Source organism: Pimephales promelas, chromosome 3, assembly GCF_988280905.1.
Source record: "Pimephales promelas chromosome 3, fPimPro1.hap1.1, whole genome shotgun sequence".
NCBI lineage: Eukaryota > Metazoa > Chordata > Actinopteri > Cypriniformes > Leuciscidae > Pimephales > Pimephales promelas.
The window spans coordinates 15,886,069-15,904,636 of NC_142771.1; the positions used below are offsets into that span (position 1 = coordinate 15,886,069).

At 37.0% G+C, this 18,568-nt stretch overlaps 2 protein-coding genes and 1 long non-coding RNA gene across 4 annotated transcripts in view; 2 read left to right on the top strand and 1 right to left on the bottom strand.

Annotated features, from left to right (window-relative positions):
- Window positions 1-892: 892 nt before the first annotated feature.
- LOC120462129 (uncharacterized) lies at window positions 893-9,938 on the top strand. Its single transcript, XR_005618313.2, has 3 exons — window positions 893-1,001; window positions 8,415-8,665; window positions 8,761-9,938. It is a non-coding gene; the product is annotated as an uncharacterized LOC120462129 (long non-coding RNA).
- On the bottom strand, window positions 2,232-12,122 carry mchr1b (melanin-concentrating hormone receptor 1b). Its single transcript, XM_039650625.2, has 3 exons — window positions 11,875-12,122; window positions 10,898-10,967; window positions 2,232-5,845 (listed from the first exon to the last, which is right to left on the bottom strand). Exons 2-3 carry the CDS (start codon window positions 10,959-10,961, stop codon window positions 4,830-4,832), a joined length of 1,080 nt encoding a protein of 359 aa, XP_039506559.2. The 5' UTR covers window positions 10,962-10,967; window positions 11,875-12,122; the 3' UTR covers window positions 2,232-4,829.
- Window positions 12,123-15,425: 3,303 nt separating this feature from the next.
- Window positions 15,426-18,568, top strand: part of grb2b (growth factor receptor-bound protein 2b) — a 45,385-nt gene continuing 42,242 nt past the window's right edge. Inside the window, exons 1-3 of one of the 2 annotated variants that reach the window (XM_089128341.1) lie at window positions 15,426-15,565; window positions 16,694-16,763; window positions 16,849-16,999. In XM_089128341.1, the coding sequence (XP_088984467.1) occupies window positions 16,922-16,999 (78 nt within the window). In that variant the 5' untranslated portion in view covers window positions 15,426-15,565; window positions 16,694-16,763; window positions 16,849-16,921. Of the gene's footprint in view, window positions 15,566-16,693; window positions 17,000-18,568 lie in introns of both variants that reach the window. The other variant, XM_039650816.2, reaches the window with a different exon arrangement.

Genomic DNA, 18,568 nt, shown 5'->3' on the forward strand with positions numbered 1-18,568 from the left:
ACAACAACCACCAACATTTAGCCTAACATAATTGCGTTTTTTTGTTTGTTTGTTTGTTTGTTTTTAAACAGAGTGTTATTGATTGTGTTACACTCTTTTGTTTAATCCGGAAAAGCAGAAAAATCCTTACTGTGATTTATAAAGAAACAGGCATGAATGAATGCCCATTTCATTCATTCATGCCTGTTTCTTTATAAAGGATTTTTCTCCTTTAAAACAAATGAGTGTAACACAATCAATAACAATCTGTTTTCTTTTTTTACGCAATTATGTTAACTGTTGGTGGTTGTTCCCATCCGCTCTATACAGCCCAAGGCAAATGAATGCTCCCAGAAATCACACTCAATTGGTTCTTAGAAAACCCTTCATGTCATCACATGGGCTACTATGGAAAGAGGGGGGAATGCACTGCATTGCTATGAAGCTTCTCACGAACAAGGACACAGCACACTCTATGATGTTATTACTGCATATAGTGTTTAATGTACAACTGAGGTGCAAAAAGTATCTGCTGCTACTATTTATAAGTAAGGCTAAACTTGTTTGATGCTATTTAGCCTATAAATACTGGCAGAACTATTTGCACTTATTGCAAATAACTGCCACTTTTATATAGTAAACAAAATCTATCTCTATTTTCACTTTGTAAGCAAGGCCTATCGCCAGTGTTGTGCCTGAACCCGGCCGTTCAATGAAACGATAGTTCATGAACTCGTTCATATTTTAGGTGAACGTGAACGCGTTCATTCTGGTGTCTGTGAACGCACGCTCTCAGTTTATCTTCGTACAGTCGGGTGCCAGATTTGTATAGAGCCTTCCAGACGAAAACCCGGCTAAAAAAAACACTTAAAGGGGTTTTATGTAGCGAAAAAACATCCAATCTGGCAACACCAGCCCGTGTCGCACCCATCGCACCGCGACATCAAGACAAGAAGCAGCGTGGTTGACAAATCATCGAGCGAGGAGGCGTCTATGATCATTTAAACGAGTTTTATAACAAGGTCGGTGAAGATGATAAAAATCTTACATTTCATTACTGTCTGTGGTTGTCTCTATGGGTTGTAAATGGGCTCTGGCAATTATAAAAAAGAAGAAGAAGCAGCTCGCAGCAACATATGGGAAAAACAACGACAATGAACTAGTTAATTTTTTGAAGTATAAACTATGAATTGACCTAGTTACAATTTGTGAACTGAACTTTAAACTAGTTAATGTAGAAAAAAAACTTTCTCAACACTATATACCTATCGCTAAGAAAATGCTGCCATTTTCACTTGGTGTAAATAGCATCTACAGCTATAAGAAAATCTGCTATTTTCACTTGGTGTGAGCATCTATCACTAGTTGTACATGCACACAGTGTGTGTGTGTGTGTGTGTGTGTGTGTGTGTGTGTGTGTGTGTGTGTGTGCGTGTGCGCGTGCGTGTAGGCTACACTTCCCTCTTCTACTATGAGCTCTTGAAAGTGCTCAAGGCACTTGGCTAAAATGTATATCCATATATTTGATACAGTATCACAGACAGATTTTAAAAGATAACCAAAATATGGGAACACTTTGATGAAGAGGTCTGTGCCCCGCCCCGGTCCTGAGGAAAGGTTCAGGATATCGAGCACAATCGTTGCGACGATCTAAAACAGTTTCAGGCACTCAGCCTTATTGCATCTGTATTCACGTGTGCACTCAAATGAATTAAACACAAAACCACTTAATGTATTGCAGACCAAACATTCTCCACTTTATGCACCAAAAATCATGTTTACAGTGTTTCCTAGAAACATCACTAAGCTCATGCAGGCTCGTTTCCTGTGGTAACAGTACACGGTTTACACATTCACTTGATTCTTGACATGAAATTTTTAATTAGTTCACATTTTGTTCAGGCAATTTCCTCTCATGGAGTCACCTTTACAGAGTGTTTTTGTCTCTAGGTGTTGACTTTTTAATTAGCCCTCATTATAAATTTAAAATGATAAATTCATAGACAAATCTGCTGACGTGTGTTGCACTGAAGGGATGCTATGAAATTGCAAGGCAGTTTCTAAATGAAGAGTTCAGATGCAAAAGCCTCTAACTGCCATTTGAAATTTTTTTTTCCAGAATGATCATTTTTATCAAGCTTGTATATTTAAGTTCAGTAATTTCACTTAAATGGCAATGAAGATTACCTAAATGTCATTTAAGTGAAATTACTGAACTTAAATATACAAGTGTGATAAAAATGATCCTTCTAGAAGAAAATCTCAAATGGCACTTAGAGGCTTTTGCATCTGAACTCTTCAAATATCAAACCTTTTTTGTCCAGTTTTCCACTGCAATCAAACGAGGAAATGGAACACTTTAAATTACTTTATATCCGGATTTCAGTAACAGAAGTTGTTTATAAAATGGGGTAACCATTTTCCATCCAATCCTCTCTCTTTTCAGAGGAACAATGGCTGGCATTGTGATATGTCCAATAGAGTTGTTGTTGTTCTATACAGACACGCACACAATTTGCCATACTATTTCTCCATACCGGTGAATAAAATTAACATTTTTTTTTTTATTTATATGTACAGACTATTTAAAAAATGTATACATCACCAAAATGATTAAAGAAGTCAACATAAAACATAATATCAAAAACGAGTATACACATTTACACTGACATCAAAAACAAGAGTTGTGTTTCAAACACAAAGCATTGATCTAATTAAAACATAATTAAGAATAGTATACAAGAACCATTTTCAATGACTTTACAAGGCAAAATAATTGTTTAAATAACATAAAACAAGTAGTCTCTTGTGAGACAATGTGACACAGTTATGGACTATGGTCACAACTGTAACACACACAAGAAGATAAAGATCCAAGACAGGCTTTAGCAGCAAATACTTTAAAAACTACTTTAGTAAAACGAAACATAAGCAAACACAATCGTAAACATTGACAAGACCTGACAATACTGAAAACTGAAACAAGGGAACAGGTAAATGAGAATAACTAAAGACACACCTGAACTGAATAACAAATCACATTAGTGTCCACGACAGACAATGTAAAACGAACACAAAGTCCAAACAAAGGGAAACTGACACTTATGAGGAAATATAGGTAACATACAGAAACTTTTTTTTATAGTTAACTAAGACCATAAAACAAATCAGCACTGTTCGAGAAACATTTATCATTTTCATAGTTTAACTTAATGAACTAAAATAAATAAAACAAAAAAAAGTTTTGTCATAACAGGAATAAATTACTTTTTTAAATATATTACAATATAAACAGTTATTTCTAATTTAACACATTTTTACTGTATTTTTCAACAATTGGTTAGCAAAAGAGACTTTCAAAAACAATATATATATATATATATATATATATACATGAAACACACCTGGTTACATGGTGTTGACGAGCTGGGAATATGATGGCAGACATCGTGAACAATGTTTCTATGTGCAGTTTGTCAACATATAACATAAGACATCATCTTTTTGTCTAATGACTGCGCCTAACATTAGTCGTTCGCGGTCAAAACACTGTGGTGTAAACAGTTTGATGTCGGGATATTCACTGCCCAGAGCCTGTTAAACTAAAGCCAACCAACCCCCGTGACGTCACATGTTAGAATACTGCACAACGGCGGCGAAAGATATAACGTTTTTTCCTTTTTTCTTTTATATGTTTACATTTGTCATGTTTCTTATATAATTGTTGATTATAGTGGAGATCCATCTTGTAAAACATGCAGTGGTGGAGGAAGTACTGAATCTCAGTACTTAAGTAAAAGTACAAATAACCAGATAAATATTTACTTTAGTAAAAGTAGAAGTAACACAATGACAACCATACTTAAGTAAAAAGTACCTGATTTTAAATGTACTTTAAGTATTAAAAGTAAAAGTACTTGCATAACAATTGATTCTCTTAATGACCATTTTCTAATGATTAATAAAACATTTAATTCTAACTCATTCAACCTAATACTCCTATAATGATGTTCAATAATGATGGAAAAAAATTGTTGTCACCATTTCTGAAACAAGCTTGCAATTAGGCAATAAACACACTGCGTGCGAGACGCATTTAGTTGATGTGGCAACCAAACATTACTGGTGAGACAAACGTGCAACGAACGGACGGTCAGATTACGTTTTGGCAGGGAAAAACTGATCAGGAAATGTAATGAAAATGTAACAGAAGTTGTAGAAATGTAGTGGAGTAGAAAGTAGAATAATTGCTGCAAAATGTAACGAAGTAGAAGTAAAAAGTATGCACTATTTATTCTACTTAAGTAAAGTAAAGATACGTGAAAAATGTACTTAAGTAAAGTAACAAAGTATTTGTACTTCGTTACATTCCACCACTGAAAACATGTAAACTTGATTGACAGCTTCATTTCCCCTTTAAATGTCTCATTTAAGTTATTAATACTGTTGTTCAGAATGTATTTAACTTATGAAAAAGTTTTTTTTTTTTTTAACTGCTCTTCCACTTTTTAGGATAACTTCAAATAGGACTAAGCAGTGACCTTGACAATTAGGAAATTGTAGGTTGTTCTCTAATTTTGATCTCCACTTTATATCGTACCAACCGCAAACTTTCCAAAGCCCTATTTTACAGAAAACAAAAGTTACAACTGAAAGGTAGTAAATCACTGTGATGTAAAAGTGTTGCTAATTGGGTTGCGTGTCATATCTCTTTCACTGCACAGAAATATGACAAGGAAAATGTGCAATCACAGATCCATTGAAACCCACGTACTCTTTTCAGCTGTATGTTCATTATAGACACACAAATGTGTCTGCAGTTTCCCAGGATTTCTAGTGAGATAATAGTTTCAGGGTAATGCCACGGTAACTGGCAACAGCTCCCGAGAGGACTGAGACTGCTGAACAGCGTCAGGGGCCAAACGAAGACTGACGCTTCCGTCAGCCGTTCCCGGATCAGCCCGGAAGTCTTTGTGCACTGGCCGGATGGCTACGATGAATTGTCTTTTGAAGGTCTCACTGAGAATGATGTAGAGAAGCGGGTTAATGCAACTGTTGGCGTAGCCCATGCTAATGGCGATGTTATAGGCGTAGAGGAAGGCGTAACTGGGCCGCTGCACGCTCAGATGTGCCAGTTGCAAGATGTAATGAGGCGCCCAGCAAATAAAGAACGCCAGGCATATGGCGACGGCCATCCGAGTGACCTTTCTGGTGCGCAAGCGAAGACTGTGCTGGGGAAGTGGGGCAACCGTGGCCGCCATGTTCTGGAGGATCTTGAAAAAAACCACGCAAATGATCACCAATGGCAAAGCGAACGCCAGCGCGAACTGGTAGAGAGTAAACCAGTAGGTGTCTGTAGCCGGATTAGGAAGGAGCAGAGCGCATCCTACTGAACCGCTTCGCAGAGGCATGAGGCCGGCGTACATCCAAACCGGTGTGATGGACAGCAGCGAGAGGATCCACACCAGGCTAACGACCGCCACGGCCACGCATGGAGTGCGAATGTGGTTGAAGCGGATGGGATGAACTGTCGCCAAGTATCGGTCCAACGTCATGACTGTTAAAATGTAGGTGCTCACGATCTGGCTGTTGGAGTCCAGCGCTGTGATGACGGTGCACATGGTGGCACCGAAACACCAGGAACCGTTTCCCACCAGCTGGTGGATGAGGAACGGCATGCCTAGGAGAAACAGAAGGTCTGCGATGGATAGACTGAAGATGAAGATGTCAGGCACTGTCTGTTGCGCCCTGAACTTTGTCTTTTTCACAATGGTGTAGATGACAATGCAGTTGCCTATAATGCCGACAAAGCAGATGACACCATAAATGCTAGGCATGAGAACATTGTGATACTCTTCGTCAGTGTCTGCAAGAAACAAAAGAGAGATTTTAGTGCTTTTGGTTTTCCGTATCAAAGTACTGTACATTTAAAATACATGCTTTTATCTATATCTATTTTTAGTTTCAAAAGTTGTACACGTAACATTTTCAGCAATGCATTAAATTGACAGTAGAGACATTTATAATGTTACAAAAGATTTCAATTTATTCTGATCTTTTTTATTCATCAGAGAATCCCAAAAACATTTGATCTGTAACATGTTGGAGCACAGGAGGGAGAGACGTGGATCTAAATGCAGTAGTTTTTGGTAAAATTAACAAAACAAACTAAGCAAGGAAACCAGGACTGGAAGCAACCGTTCCATGTACAACAACTGAGACACAAGGGCTAATACACAGAGGCGAACAAGCTTAACAAGACAAACCTGGAAAGACAATCAAGGGGGAAAGCTACAGAGGACTACAACATGACAAGACAGGAAGTAACACAAAAGTCCAAGGACTAAGCATCACAACTGTTTTCAACATTAATAACAATCAGAAATGTTTATTGAGCACGAAATCATCATATCAGAATGATTTCTGAAGGATCATGTGACACTGAAGACTGGAGTAAGGATGCTGAAAATTCATATATGTAATATATGTTTTAAATTGTAATAATATTTCCCAGTATTACTGTTTTTACTGTAGTTTTGATCAAGTAAATGCAGCCTTGTTTAGCAGAATAGTCCAGTCATTTTAAGCCAAAATGGGGGTCAGCCTATAGGACAAATTACAACAGAAGCAAACTCAACTGATTTTGTATCCTATCCACTTTTTACAATACAGATTGTATCAAATCAACTTCACAGTGATAACATGAAAATAATACAACACAAATCAATAGTATTGTTGAATATTAAATGTCCCCGACTAAGCGAGCCAAAAGCCAAGGCAACAGTGACAAGGAATCAAAACTCCATCAGGTGACAGAATGGAGAAAAAACCTTGGGAGAACCCAGGCTCAGTTGGGGGCCAGTTCTCCTCTGGCCAACGAAGGAACAGTGTAATTCGGGCAGCATTACAAGTCAAATTGGATTGGAACATTAAGAGTATTGATCAATTTCCATCTGTTTCCATCTCTTTTGAAGTAATCACGCCAGTATGGAGACGAGATGTTGAGGATCAGTGCCGATGGCTGTCGTGTTGATGAGGCCAGCACTTAAGGATGAGTCGGAATGGGTCCAGGTGAATATGTCCCGAGTAAGGGGAAAAAAACCCTCCAAAGAATCCCATTAGGGGAAGTTTAGGAAAAGACCCAAAATAGCCTATTCATTCTTTTTCTCATGTGAATAGGCAAAAAATGTTTACCTTAAGATATCACCATGAAAATGACTGAGTTGATAATTTACATTAAGACAAACAAAAATGTATTACACTTTTTTTTAAATTCTTTGGTAAGATAAACAAACGGTGCATAATAATGTATCCGTTCATTTGCAACATATCTAAACATTGGATATAGCAGGATGAAAATGTCTTGTAGAATCTTGTTGACATCTTACAGTAAAAGACTATAGAGGCAAACAAATGTCACCATAAGGTAGTGTTGTAGTATACTCGAGACCGAAACGTCTCGTCTCAGACTCGACCGCTTTTGGTCTCGGCCTTGTCTCGGACATTGAGGACTCAGGATTTTTTTTCAAGACCATAACTGTGAAAATATCACTAATTTGCCAGTATATTGATTTTTTGTTAACATCCTTGCTTTTATTGTATGTAAAATGTACTAATTTAAATCCAAGCAATGGACGTGACTCATTGGGCATTGCTAATTATGTATTTTTATTACCGCTGCCTGTCACCCATGTATTCATGTTCATGTATTGTTAATAAAAGGCGGAGAAAAGTGAAGAAAGTGTACTAAATGATAGAAGTCACCCAGTAGTTTTGAATAAAGATGGTTTATTTCAGCTTTGAGTGTTAAATATCTCTGATTTTATGGGAATGTGGATCTTTCACATCAATCTGAGAAGATTTCAGATCACTGCTATCCTTCACTGCTAACATGCAAGCTGTTCCTCTGTATTGAGTCAAGGAAGAACACAAAGAAGCCTCACATGTGGAACAACAAGGCTACAAAAGAACGGCTTGGCCCAGACATATGTAAGCTTAACTTGTTCTTACACGCAGTTCTGGGATGTGACACTACATCTAGCCAACCTGGGATTGGGAAAGGAGCATCGCTCAAGAAATTCAAAGAAAGTGACATGTTTTGAGAGCAAGCTGAGGTGTTCTATGAACATTAATCTTCTACGGTGATTCTTTGCAATGGAATATCTACAGAAACCCAGACTCCCTCCGATATCATCGGTTCTGTGAGAAGTGGCATCCAGTTCCCCATCCAGCTGACATCATGGGGCAGCAAAATACCACAGCATGCGAGTGTACTTAGGGAATCAACATCTGGTACATTTCAACTTTACTGAAACTCCGTTCTATGTTTATTGTGTCATTTTGCATCTTGTGTACGTCATTGCTGCTGTGACAATATCAATATCTCCTGCATGAGGTTAATAAAGTGTATTTTCTTATCTTATATACACTTTCAGATGGACGTTTTCCTATGGAGTGGGGATGGCACAAGTGTGGCGAGGGATTTGTGCTAATTAAGACAACCCTACCTCCTGAGAAGCTCATGAAGGTCATAAGGTGCAGCTGCGAGTCTGACTGCAGCACCCTGAGATGAAACAATATAGAATGAGTCAACTGCCTGTGGACACTGCAGGGGAGTGAGCTGCACAAACTCAATGCAGATGGCCTGTGATGAAAATGAAGATGAGATTCTCTAGTGGTGCATTGTGTACGTAATTTGATTGTTTGATCCAGCCACTTTTTATTTCACTCACCTTTTGTCTTCTGCATTCTCCTTACCCTTGTCTCCTGTTCTTCCCTCAGACTCATCCCCCAGAAACAGTCCCACGGATCCAGCCCCAACCCCCATCTCTCCAATAATAATTCATAAAGGCTGGTTTAAAGTACTCATTCCTGCCTCTATGTATTAATTCTCATGGGTAGCCTAAATTCAGACCTTAACATTAAGTATTTACTGTTATTGACCATTTTGCAAGATGTAAACAACACTGGTCCAGAAACACTTCCTGTTTCAGTTTTTTAACACTACATAAAAGCTGGGAAAAAATACAACCAACAGAACATATAAAACTGAAACAAAAAGTTAAACAACATCTTTAAAATGTTTTCTTTATATGTGAAATAAAAAAAACAGTTACAAACTGAAACAGGAAGTGTTTCTGGACCGATGTTGTTTACATCTTGCAAAATGGTCTACAATATGTAAACAAAATTCAACAAGACATTTTCACCTGGCTATTCCCAATGTTTAGATCTGTTGTGGTATTTATGCAAATCAGCACAACATGCGTAATTGGATTATGCACTGTTTGTGCATGTTTGTCTTGATGTAAGTAATCAACTCAGTAATTTATAGGCTATCTAAAGGTTTTTAAAAAAGAATGAATATGCATGTGAATAGGCTATTTGGGTCTTTTTCTAAACTTTCCCCTAATGGGATTCTTCTGGGTTTTTTTGACCTTACTCTGGACATAATGAGGATACAAAATCAGTTAAGTTTGCTTCTGTTTGCAATCTGTCCAACTTTTTTTTTTTTAATAAAATGATTAGTAGAGAGTTCTTTCAAAAGCACAAAGAAATATACCAACCCCAAACTTTTTTTAAACGAATATTGAACTCTTGAAATTTACCAAATGTTTTTATTTTATAGACATGTATTTTCAAACAGCTAGTTTTTTTTCTTTGTTCTGAATTCCTATACTGCATATATTCAGTTTTCTATATTCTTAAAAAAAGCATGTTGCTTTAGCAATGTTTATCAGGAATTTCCTGAATAAAGTTCCAACATCATTTAACAGATTTCTTGAAGTGAAACATCTTGTGTTTGTTAGAAAGTGAATGACATGGCTATTTTGTGACATTTAAAGAGATTAAGATATACATAAAGTGAATCTGCAGCTTTAAGGAACAGTTCACCCCAAAATGAAAATTCTGTTATTTACTCTCCCTTATTTTTTCCCAAACCTGTATGAGTTAATATCTTCTGTTGAACACAAAAGAAGACATTTCAAAGAATATTGGCAACCAGACAGTTGAAGGCATTGACATCCATAGTATTTTTTTTCTGCTACGGCAGTCAATGGATGCCGTCAACTGTCTGGTTGCCAATATTCTTTAAAATATCTTCTTTTGTGTTCAACAGAGTTTAGAACAACTTGAGGGCGAGTAAATGATGACAGAATTTTCATTTCAGGGTGAACTATCCCTACCGAGACATTTTAATTGAAAAAAACATAAGATCTTTTATTTTTCAAGATAAACTCATTGCTTAAATGCTGCACATTTAAACCCGAGATAAACTCGGCTGGAAAAATTGGACACCCATGCCATAGTGCTTTCTTTTGATATTGAGGTATTGACAGATTTTAGACAAATAGAATAAATAAACATAATTTAATGATATTATAATCATAGCCGGAATATTGAATCAAATTGTGTTTGGTATATTAACAGTCTTGAATGTGACTGATAATTGAATTGACTTGTTCTTAAGTAACATTATGCTTTCTTTTTCAGATTTTAGAGAACCCAAAAGGAAAAGAGGCAGCAGTCTGAACTGAACCGTTGGACCTCCTGTAGTTATAATGACAATTGATAGGTTGTAATGCTTTTGTCCTATTTCTACACCGCCTTTAAATGTGGGTGCAAACGTCATATTGAACTAACATCACTTCATAATTCAATGCAATTAATGTTGAGCCGTCAAAATTGACTTAACATTGTCTTCAATGGTTGTTTGCTATCTGTGGTGAGTCATGAGCTACACGCAAGCAGAGAACAAAAGATCTATCTAACAAAACATTACACTTAAAACAACTTATATTTTATGGTCTAACCTAATGAAGTCAAATAAATAATATGTTTGACTTGAATAAAGCCAGTTAATTTATCACTTGACACACATTTAGGTTGCTGGACAACTTTTGGATAGCATATTTACCTGCATTTAAATGTTGAGATGAATTAAACTCATCACTGGAATTGGTGGTTGCATTGAAATCCATCACAAACTTGATCATAAAATACAAATGCACAGATGTTATTATCAACAGGCAGTCATAAGAGTTATGATCATTTCAAAACATATTTTAAGTGACATGAGAATAAATGCTTAAAAGAAATTAATTATTAGTGGTCTTTGTCAGAGAATGTCTGCACCATTGTAGAGACTGTGGGGTAATTCAAGATAGTCTTGCACTCTTAAAAATGCTGGGTTGTTTCACCCCAACTTTGGGACAAATATGGACAAACCCAGCCATAGGGTTATATTTTTTATAAAGTAAAATGGGTTATTTACAAAAATTGAGTCAAAACAACAGTGTAGGCTATATTCAACACCTGTTGAGTTTTTTTTTTTTTTTTTTTTTTGTAAACAGTCAAATCTGCACACCATGAACTTCAAACAGAGCAATGCATCTTTTGGATTTGTTTTCCACCCTTAAGAAATAAGAACAATTGTATTACATTGAATAGATAATGTCAACAAATGGAAATATCTCTGGGTACTATTTTAATTTATTTATTTTAATTTAATTACTTTTGGCAACATACAAGCAAATAAAGTCATTTTAGATACAAGACATATTTATAATATCATGCTTACTATTTTTCTCACACTGATTTAATTGGGTCTTTGTGCACACTAAAAAAATGTCAAACCTCACTTTTTTTTTCACACTGCATGAACATTTATTATAGACTTTCTTTTTAACTAGCATCATTTATAGGCAATCCTAACAATATCAATATAGGCCACCATAGTATTTACATTATACAAGGTACTTCCAAAACATGGTGCTATTATGAATATTATGAAATGTGTTATTGGCATGTTGTCTGTCCACAAACACTTTGTGGTACTTTTTCTTAGTGTAAAACAATTACGCATTAAATTATATCTCATTTGCATAAACCTACCTTAATATGAGTATCTCCAATGGTTAGCCTTTCATTTCTCCGAAACGCATGCCACTAGTTGACAGCTCCTCAAACGCGCTCTACACCGCCCATTTCTGCTTCTACATCGCCAATATGTCTCCAGTTGCTCACTTCACTGCTTCATTGTCCGATGAAGATGTGCCTGCCGCCTGTGATGTTAACGCTCCCATTCATTCCTGATTTACAGCAGGACGTTTGGGAGAAAATGAGCCTTGCTGAAAAGAGGTTGTGCGTTGAGCTCGATGTAGCGTCTGATTTGCTGCCTGCAGCTGCTGACGCGAGGAACAACGTCCATTTTTGGGCACTTTTTGTACAGAAACGGGAAACTGCACACACAACTGGTATCAGCAAATAATCTCATTTGCATTTCCAACGCATAATGTGTTCATGGCTTGCTCCACTGTAATTAGTAAGCTGTTTCATCAGGCTGGGTTTGAAGTGTCTAAAGTGGAAGCATGTTTGCGAATGTAGGATTAAATGTTGCCTTTATAATAAACCGAGTGGATGGATTGATCAGCCTACGCGTGAAGCACACATAATCTAAGCAAAAAGAAACACCAATTATTGTGTGATAGCATTTTGAATATCTTGAAAAAGTAGGCTACTAAAACGTAATGTTTGCCCAGCTTACAGGGAGCGTTGTCATAACTTCTTATCAGCTTCTTTAACCGTTCAGAAATAACATTTTCCAAAAAAAAAAAAAAACATATTTTTTATATCTGGGTACATGGATATTTTAATCAGAATGGCATATCAGTTATTAGGGTACGTTGGTACTATTTTCACAAGTCAGGTGTACATTTTCAAAACTCTTGTTCAAAACCTGATCTCATGCTTTCATTCTAGTTGTACATATTTTCATTATAATCATTGTTTCAAACACAAGATTTATTGTAATATGAAACGAGAACATTCGGTTTAATCATTGAACACACAACAGTAGGCTACGTTTAACAATCGCTTAAAGGAGCCTAGTTCACTTAAAAAAAAAAAAAAAAAAAAACAACCTTTTGCTGATAATTTACTCACCCCCATGTTATCCAAGATGTACACGTCTTTCTGTCTTCAGTTGAAAAGAAATTAAGGTTTTTGATGAAAAATTCCTAGATTTTCTCTATGTAATGGACTTCATTGGGAACCAAACGATTCAAGGTCCAAATGAGAGTTTCAGTGCAGCTTCAAAGGGCTTTAAACGACACCAGACGATGAATAAGGATCTTATCTGACTAGGACTCTTCGAGTCATGACTCGAAAAAAAGTTTTGTTCATTTTGATGAACGAGTTTGAACAGGAGCAGGGGCGCAACTACCCAGTTTCAAAGGGGTATGCAGCAACAATTTTAGCGCCCCCAAAAAAAAAAAAAAAATTAAATAAATGTAATGTAAGTGTGCTATGTAATAACTGAGTAGGAAGAAATGAGAGCTAACAGAAAAAAATAAGTGCAAAATTGTCGTTTATTAACACAATTAAACTATAGCTACTCCACCTTGATGAACCCCCCCCCCCTAAGAAAACTAAGCTCCATTGTAACAGCAATAGCAGTGTTTCTCACAGGATTTTAGGTAAAACTGTAGGTGGACCTCTGTTTCTCTAGGGGGGTTCGGGGGCATGCTCCCCCGTAAGAAAATTTTGTGTTCTGTAATGTTAAATTCAGCAGTCTGGTGCACTTTGAGAGTTCAAAATTAAAAGCTCCAACCCATTTTCAGGGTGCAAATTAAACAGAGAAAAATTTGAACCTCTTTTAGTTAGTGTCTGTCTACATTACACTACTACATAATAATAGTTATAATATGAATCCCATGATAGTAATTGCCATTAAGGCTATTGTAAAACAAATGCACAGAAAAATAAAGGAAACTTTCATAATTAGTTTTGCACTAATTTCTATACTTGAAAGATACTTGCGCATAATGACATATTTCATGGGCCAGTGTGTCAGAAAAAAAAACTAAAGCTGACTTTTTTGACCAATGCATTACACCAGCACAGCGCCGCCAATTAAGCAAAAAACAAAACAAAAACAAACAACAAACAAACAAATGGGCCGCCGATGTATGAGTTTTGTGGGCCGTTAAGACAAATAAATTAAAAAAGGAAAAGCACGTCGGCCCAGCGGGAATCTCCCGGTAGTCCTGATGGCCACCGAGATATAGATAGCCTATGCCTGGATGTCACATTTTAAATCCTACCTGTTGGCTTTCAGCAATGCATGCAGTTATTTAGCTGCTGTTGCATCAATTGACATGCCATCTCCTTTTCTCTCTTTCTTTTTCTATTTTTAGCCCCACAGCATTTTGTTTTATCCATCTTTTTCGACGACAACTAACTACTCGTACCTGCTCGCTCAGAGCTCTCGGCGCCCCCGCCCGCTCGCGATATTACCCGCCCCCCTTCTCCATGAGGGCGCCTACTCTAGCCTGGCTGTTAGTCCTCTAAAATTTTATATAACATTGAAGGAATGCAGAAATGATTTAGAAACGGACAACGGCAGCTACATATAGAAATACAATATAGCCTATATATAATTTTTTTTTTTTTTACCATCGCTTTGGCGCCCCCCATTGTGCTGCGCCCCTATGCGCCGCATATAGCGCATACCCACTTTTTGCGCCACTGAACAGGAGAGTCACGAACGCTCATTACAGAATAGAGCAAGGCGAGCATTTGTCCTTATAAAACTTAAACTTTTGTATTTATTTTTTAAACTGAAAGAGGAGAAATGCAAATCAAATGTTTGATAGTAAAAGCTTTATGAAACGTAGTTACTTATTTTGTGTAGTGGAAATTATGCTTGGTGATCTTGTGTATTTTCAATTGTGTAAAATTATTGAAAACATGGCGAAATGTAAATGTAAAAAGTGCACTTTTGATAATAATTTTAGTAGCCTACTAAGACTTGAAAATGTACCAATTGCTTGTGAAAATTGTGCCAAAAACTTTAATGTGATGTAAATGCTTTAACCTGATGCCATACACAGATGTCCCACACTGGTAGTAAAAAAACATAATTTTGGTCTTGTATAGGCCAATTTAGTTGAATATTATTTGTGCATGCGTGTGTGTGTGTGTGTGTGTGTGTGTGACTTGGTACACCCTATCATGGGAACAAAATGTCCCCATAAAGATGATGATATCCAAAATACGTGTCTTTGTTGGGACATTTATTGCCCCCCATGAGGAAAACAGCATATTTAGTGATATTTTTTTTTAATATACAATAATAATTACAAGTATTATTGCTAATAATAATACACTATTTTGATCTGTAAAGTTAATCTGAATAAGTGACGATGATGCAGTTTCAGCCCATGTGGTAAAAATCAATCTTAAACGTCTGAGCATCCACAACCAACTATAGAAAATGTTTATTCCTTATCATATTGAAACGCTCTTAATATTTTACCAAAGGATGGCGCTATGCCGCAGCCAATGGAGCATCACTGTAAAAGTGTGTAATGACACAACTCTTCCACTAGAGGCAGGCGGAAGCTGCACATGCTTTATCGAGGAGGAAACGGAAATAAACAGAAAAATACAGCAATTTTTCACCATTTCAAGTCGGGCGAGGTACAAGAGCTCAACCTCACCAACGATTAAAGACCAATTGGAGTGGATTCTAGGTTCATTAAAACGAGAGAGCGAGTATTGGCCCTTACAGTTGTTTACAAGAGTGAGTATATGAAACTTCGGGTTTTCCTCTGACTGCCAGCGTCAGTTTTTTTTATGTTAACATGGCCAAAGGCCATAAGGCCTGTGTGCTTTACTATAACGTTACATTATCAATATTCGCTATTATTTATGGTTATGAAACCATCGCTTTAATGCTTCCAGACATGTCGACAAAACGTCGACAAATGAAACTCCATCTCGTGTGTTATTGTAAAGTTGCTATACGGGATTTATAAACTAGAACCTTCGGAACTGTAACTTACTGAAATTATTGATGTATCTTCTATAATCGTTTAACACAGTTGAATAGTAATACTTTAGAAACTTGAACATTATAGACAGTGAAAGTGAGTTTTATGTTGTGTTAGGTTACTTTATGCATAATTGTAAACAGTATTAAGCGTAGCAGTATTACAATTAATATCAATTTTATTTGAATGTTGTAAACACTGTGTTATTCTATTACATGATGCTAATCGTTTCAATATGTATAGCTACAGTTGGACAACAATACGTCAGTGTAAAATGCTTCCTGTTGATTTCCAATCCTCTGCAAGATGTCATTATGAATAAAATGTACAATAACATGTCATATATGCTTTAGATACAATCCACAGCGGTTCCATTTCCGGTGTCATTTACGCAATTTTCTCCGCAAGAAATATGATCTCGTTAATACATTACAGCTGCTTTGCATAACTGTGTTTACGTTTCGACTTATGTCTGCGCAATCCTTGATATTTGCTCACAGTTTTAAACGAATATTATTCTGTGCACGTTCAATAGCACCATGACGTTATCGAGCCTTGCGTTGTCCAACGCTGAGAAATTCCGAACGTTTATTGGTCGAACACTAGACGGAGCGAAGCCAATTGGGTGTTGATGTCCCTTCTAGGGCTTTGATTGGCCGAGTCCTCTTCGACGCGCTAATCTGATTGGACGGTCCGCTATGCTCGCGGTGCGTAATTGGCCGCTTGAGACGTCAAGCAGACGGGTTTCCTTCCTCTTTATGGGGAGCATTTGCTTTTTAATGCCAGTTGTATCGTGGGGCGCGGCCCATTGAACAATCTAGAACACTAGATCAACACTCTCCTATCTGATTTTCTGAAAGAGTTTATTTTGTTTACAGGGTTCTCGCCGTGATCTTTATGTGAGGATCGCGACGGGAAGAGAGACGCGGGGCTGAGAGAGAGAGAGAGGCAGGTGGACATCCTTGTGTCTTCTTGGATCTGTGCTCATCGTCGCTATTGAGATCTCATTGTCTGGTCCTCTGGTCCACAACAGGGATATAAACTGCATCAGGAGGCATTTTCCACTGCTTTATACCCAACCACACAGGTGTCCGTCAGGCTGAATCATGGAGGCCATTGCCAAGTATGATTTCAAAGCAACTGCAGATGATGAGCTGAGTTTTAAACGTGGGGAAATATTGAAGGTAAGGCAAGATTATTTATATTGTGTATTGTTGTTGTTTATTAATATAAATCCACACGAGCGTGTATTTATGGCTATCAGGATGCGTGCAAGTATATAATTTCCTCATTATTATTGAACTACTGAAACAACACTTTACACATGTTATATTGGACATTATTTGGGTTGTTAGTTATTGATTAGTTGTATTGTTTGATCTTCTATTCACATGCAAGGAAGTATTATTTGCCATTTAAACGAAATAGAATATGTTTATGGTATTGTAAAAACGGCAGTGCTTTAAAAAATCTTAAATAGAGATTCCGCTTGCCGATTTTTTTGTCTTTACTAGCAAATGGGCCAATTCCTTCCTTTCTAACTTTTACTGTTACTTTGCTGACATTACTGCTTGCGATCTTAATGTCCTGTTCTCAGAATTTTTTTGGAAATGATTCCAATGCAGTTTGTGTGTATGGGTGTACTTCCAGAAGAACACAGATCTGCCAAAGTAAAACAAATCAAAAACCCTCCCGGCTGGTTCCAATGGATGGTTGGTTGGCATCTCTTATCTTATGATATTGTATATTTCAACATATTATATTTCAACACACTGTCAATATGTGCACATGTTTGTGTATATGTTACTTATTTAGCAGATGCCTTTATCTTGGAAAACTTGGAACGGAAAAAATTAAGGAATTTTTAATAAATGAGCTGAAACTGAGGAGGCAAGTAGATATTTTTCAGCATTTGTAGGACTAATGAATAAAGAGCAAATAAAGACATTAGTTGATTTCAGTGAGTAGTTCCTGTGCATTTCATGGTCACATTATTTCCTCCCTTCTTTTTGTGATATCAGTGTAGTTTCATCCATCAAAACGGCAGCTTCTCCGAATGACTGAATGATTATGTGCGCAAGCACATCATTTCCTCTTGCGTCTGAACGTTAATCTCAAGCGCAGCATCTGTTAATCTGGCCAGACCTCACAGATGTATGTTTTTGTCCAGCTTATGTAAAGCCGTGGTCTTTTGTTCACTCCCTAAGGAGAGTTCGAGCCACCCCTCTTTGAGCTGGATTGCATCATATCAGATGTGTGGAGGAAAGGGCTTGTACTCAAGTGCACGAAGATTTAAATGCAATCATTCTAATCCTTCAGGTTAAATTTGGGGGCATCTTTCGTGCTTCATGCCCGCATAAGCCTCTCATAAGCACGTCAACCGCATTATTCCTTTGATCTGATTACCTGAGACTGAGACTATCATCAGGTCTTTGTCTTTGCGATGGGACGGCTAAAGAGTCACTAAATGAACCACGTCCTGGAGTGGTAAGGAAGAAAACGCATGACATCGGGAAGGATTATGACATAAGTCTGTTCTTCTGTGGGCTTTTTTTTTCTCGACTTCAGATTATGTTGTTGGATAAAGCATGCAGAACAATAGGGTATTAATGAGATAATTCAACGAGGAATCATGTATGTTCGAATGTGTGTTTTATATTGATTGCATGCAGAGACCTGACTTTATTTAGTCCCTTTTACTCATTATATGGAAAAAAATATTTAGAAGAGTGGTTTTATCCAGTCAGTGGATG